Consider the following 4218-nt stretch of genomic DNA (forward strand, 5'->3'; position numbering starts at 1 on the left):
ATTCGAAGTTCACAAATTTTGAAAAAAATACTTTTGATTTTAATTATTGGACTGATTTTTTTCTAAAAAAAGAGTTAATTTTTAGCTTAGGGACTAAATCTCAAAATTTGACAAAGTACAGGGAGTAACTACATATTTTAACAAAACCGAGGGTTTGCGGCTTTGACGTTCTTCATGCTTTCAAGGTTCTTACAAAACAGTGGATCCCACAACCTTTAGATTCAGTTTTGTTTGATAGGTTCAAAAAACAAAATAAATAAAAAAGAAATCTTTGCTGTTTTCCTTAAGGGAGTGCAAAGATGAAAGGGAACAACAGCCCATAATGGTCCCACTTTATGCAACTAACCCTTCACTTTATTCTAAACTGCTAACTTAATTAAACGAACATGGAAAGAAGCTTAACTTGATTTTCCCCATTTCCATAAAAACCTTTTATATATATATATACATATATTTAATATCCTCCTCTTTCTGCTTTTATTTTCACTTTTTGAGCAGAGTTTTAATTACTGTCCCCCTTTTTATTAAAGAAAAAAAGTTAAATCTTTTACTTTTGCCTCCTATGGGAACTTAATATATCTTCAGCTCCATTTTCAGAACATTGAAGATCTAAACATTTTTTCTTCTTTCTGAGTTGAATCCAAAGATGGGTTTTTGTTTCTGGGTTTGTTTTATTTGTTTGTTAAACTTCTACAGCTTGAGTTTTGTAAGTTCACAAGCTGATGCAAGTGCTGAAGGGACTGTTTTCATTGATGGAAAAGCTCCGATTGGTAGAATAGATGATGATTTCATTTGTGCTACTTTGGATTGGTGGCCTCCTGAGAAATGTGATTATGGGACATGCAGTTGGGGCCTTGCTGGGCTTCTCAATCTGGTTTTTCTTCTTCTTTTCTTTGTTGTTTGACAATGATTTTCATAATGAACATAATGGGTCTTTTCACACTTTTGAGAGGGTATTTCTGTTTCAATCTGGAAAAAGCATATTTTCCCAGTTTAAAAGTGGTTTTGGCTGAGATGTTGTTTCATCTTCCTTTTCTTTTCTTTTTTTTTTTGCAGGATCTTAATAAAAACTTATTCTTGAATGCCGTTAAAGGTAAGGCAATTCTTTCCCATAAAAATCCATCTCAATTATTCTATTTTATTTATTTACCAGTCCCTATATTTTTCAGCTTTTTCACCATTGAAGATTAGGTTGGGCGGCACATTACAGGACAAAGTCATATATGACACTGATGACAATCAACTACCCTGCACTTCATTTGTCAAAAACACTTCTGAGATGTTTGGTTTTACACAAGGATGTTTGCCAATGAATAGATGGGATGACCTTAATTCCTTCTTTCAAAAAGCAGGGTATAAACACCATTTTCAATTTTCCTTGAGCTTCAACATTATGAATTCTTAATTCCACCATTAATTTAATTCAACTGTTTTATTATTCAGAGCTAAGGTTATTTTTGGATTAAATGCACTTGCTGGTCGAACTATAGCCCCTGATGGTTCAGCCGTAGGTGCTTGGAACTACACCAATGCCGAATCTTTTATGCAATACACTGTTGACAAGAACTATACCATTCACGGTTGGGAGTTAGGTAAAAGAACTATACATGATATATCTGAATTCTAGATAATGTATCGACCGAAACACATTATTTTTGTTATCTTTCGCTTGTCAGGAAATGAATTGTGCGGAAGCGGGGTCGGAACTCGTGTCTCTGCAGACCAGTATGCGGCTGACACAGCGGCTCTGCAAAGTATAGTGCAGAAGATATACCAGAATGTTGATTTGAAGCCGTTAATTATTACACCGGGAGGGTTCTATGACTTGGATTGGTTCACGGAATACATTGATAAGACAACCAAGTCCCTAGATGTTGTCACTCACCACATATACAACCTTGGACCAGGTATGGTTCCTATGTGCATAATCCAGTATAGGAGCTTAGGACATGAAAGAAGGTTTGAACTTGACAATCGTGTGTTTCTCTGTGTAGGAGTTGATGACCATCTTGTTGAAAAGATTCTCGATCCATCCATTCTTGAGGGTGTGTCCGGAACATTCAGTGGCCTTCATAACATCATCAAGAATTCTACAACTTCAGCAGCTGCCTGGGTGGGTGAGGCTGGAGGAGCTTACAACAGTGGCCATAATCTTGTCACAAATGCATTTGTGTTCAGTTTCTGGTAACGTCGCAATACCTTGCTATCCCGAAGCTTAGGCCTTTCTGTCTGATAGATTTCTGATTCATTTTTCCTGGGACATGAATTGCAGGTATTTAGATCAACTCGGCATGGCATCTAAGTATGATACGAAAACGTATTGCAGACAGTCACTGGTTGGTGGAAATTATGGTTTACTAAACACCACCAACTTTGAACCAAATCCAGACTACTACAGGTAATTGCTATTTGAAATTCTTTCATTATGAACTTGCAGGATTTGAATTAGACCTATTACTTCAAAATAAGCTTTCATTTATCTAAGTCTAACTTGCATGATACTCTGCTTTCTCCATTGCAGTGCACTTCTTTGGCACCGGCTAATGGGAAGAAATGTTCTTTCGACAAGCTTCACCGGGACAGACAAGATCCGCTCCTACACTCACTGTGCAAAACAATCAGTAAGTTCATCTCATATGCAATTATCAAGCATTGTTAATCCTCCCTTTCTTGGACTTTGATCAAAGTTTCCTATCTTGCAGAAAGGCATCACACTACTTTTGATCAACCTCAACAATAGCACTACCGTCCGGGCAAAGCTCGCATTCAATAGTACAATGAGCTTGCAACACAAGCACCGGTCTCGGATTTCACACCATAAGCACAAAATTCATAAAACAACAATAATCAAGCTGCCTCAAGGCATTGATGGTAAAATAAGAAGAGAGGAATACCATCTAACAGCAAAAGGTGGGAATTTACAGAGTCAAAGCATTCTACTTAATGGAAACATTTTAAGTGTAAATTCATCTGGGATCATACCTCATCTGGAGCCTTTACATGTAAAATCAGCAAAGCCAATAATGGTTGCTCCTTTATCCATTGTCTTTACTCACATGCCTGATGTTACTGTCCCTGCTTGCAAGGTACAGCCCTAGAGCTACAAGGAACTAACAATGGTTCCTTTTAGTGATTGATCAAATAAGAAATAGAACATATTACAAACATTTCATTCTTTTTTTTTTCTACAAACATTTCATTCTTTTTTTTTCCCCATAGTGAAGAATATAATGTAGCACACCTTTTTTGGATATGAATATGTGAAATTTTAGAAAATATTGGACATAAATATGTGATAAAACTAATGCATGAGAAACAAAACAACCTTACCATGATGCAGCTAGCAAAAAGAGAGAAATTCTGGGGGTATTAACCTGCAAAAAATTGTATCCTTTGACAGGCTTGTTCTAACTGTTGCCCTTCTTTGGTATATCAAAAAATTATGATTTGTCAGAAGAAAAGAAAGCATGCAATATATTTTCAAACAAATAAACCATGACCAACAAAAACTTGAACACTGTAGATAAGGAACAGTTTTTGCAGTTTAATTGAAGGAGAATGTTGTGATAGTTCCATTAAACAGGAAGCATTTTGTTTGGTTAGTTGAATATTAATATGCTTGTACCAAATTAACATAAGAGTCTGTCTAACAGAATATACATCCTACACTGGACCTGTGGATGAAGTAGATGCATAAAAAATCCAGATTGCAACAAGGGCAGATGACAGTCCATGTGCTTTCTACTTTCAAGATCTTCAATTGTAATGTTCCATGAATCTATGAAATTCGGCATTCCAATTTCCAGCAAAATTCACATTCTTACTCAATATGAAGCTTTTTTTTTTCTTCTTCTGGATAAATAAATATGAAGCTTTTATACCATCTTACAGTTGAAAAGTTTTTGCATTCTTAATTGTAAGCCGATGATGCAAAAAAAAGTTGGAAAAACAAATTTTTTAAGGGTGCAATGTAAGCACTTATTAATATTAATTTATTTTAATTAATTAAACTAAATATAAGAAAAACGATACTCACTATAGTAATGTTTTAGATTGATATTTTTAAGAAAGTTTTTACATGTCTGCGTGTAGAAATCACAAAATTAGAATACAAATGTATGTTTAAAAATAATATATAATAAATAAATAAATTTATAGTTTGATATTAATTAATAATAACACATTCATATATACAATATTAAAATTTAAAAAAATTAG

At 34.5% G+C, this 4218-nt stretch overlaps 1 protein-coding gene across 1 annotated transcript; it reads left to right on the plus strand.

Moving 5' to 3' along the window:
* The first annotated feature begins 475 nt into the window (after positions 1-475).
* Positions 476-3165, plus strand: LOC107898765 (heparanase-like protein 3). Its single transcript, XM_016824307.2, has 9 exons — positions 476-874; positions 1057-1093; positions 1170-1353; positions 1444-1592; positions 1677-1907; positions 1995-2184; positions 2273-2398; positions 2522-2621; positions 2703-3165. Exons 1-9 carry the CDS (start codon positions 647-649, stop codon positions 3096-3098), a joined length of 1641 nt encoding a protein of 546 aa, XP_016679796.1. The 5' UTR covers positions 476-646; the 3' UTR covers positions 3099-3165.
* The last annotated feature ends 1053 nt before the right edge of the window (positions 3166-4218 follow it).

Source organism: Gossypium hirsutum, chromosome A08, assembly GCF_007990345.1.
Source record: "Gossypium hirsutum isolate 1008001.06 chromosome A08, Gossypium_hirsutum_v2.1, whole genome shotgun sequence".
NCBI lineage: Eukaryota > Viridiplantae > Streptophyta > Magnoliopsida > Malvales > Malvaceae > Gossypium > Gossypium hirsutum.

Coding starts and splice junctions, on each gene's coding strand:
- LOC107898765 (XM_016824307.2), top strand. CDS start 647: ATGGGTTTTTGTTTCTGGGTTTGTTTTATTTGTTTGTTAAACTTCTAC. Junction 875..1,056: donor TTGCTGGGCTTCTCAATCTG/GTTTTTCTTCTT, acceptor TTTTTTTTGCAG/GATCTTAATAAAAACTTATT. Junction 1,094..1,169: donor ATTCTTGAATGCCGTTAAAG/GTAAGGCAATTC, acceptor TATATTTTTCAG/CTTTTTCACCATTGAAGATT.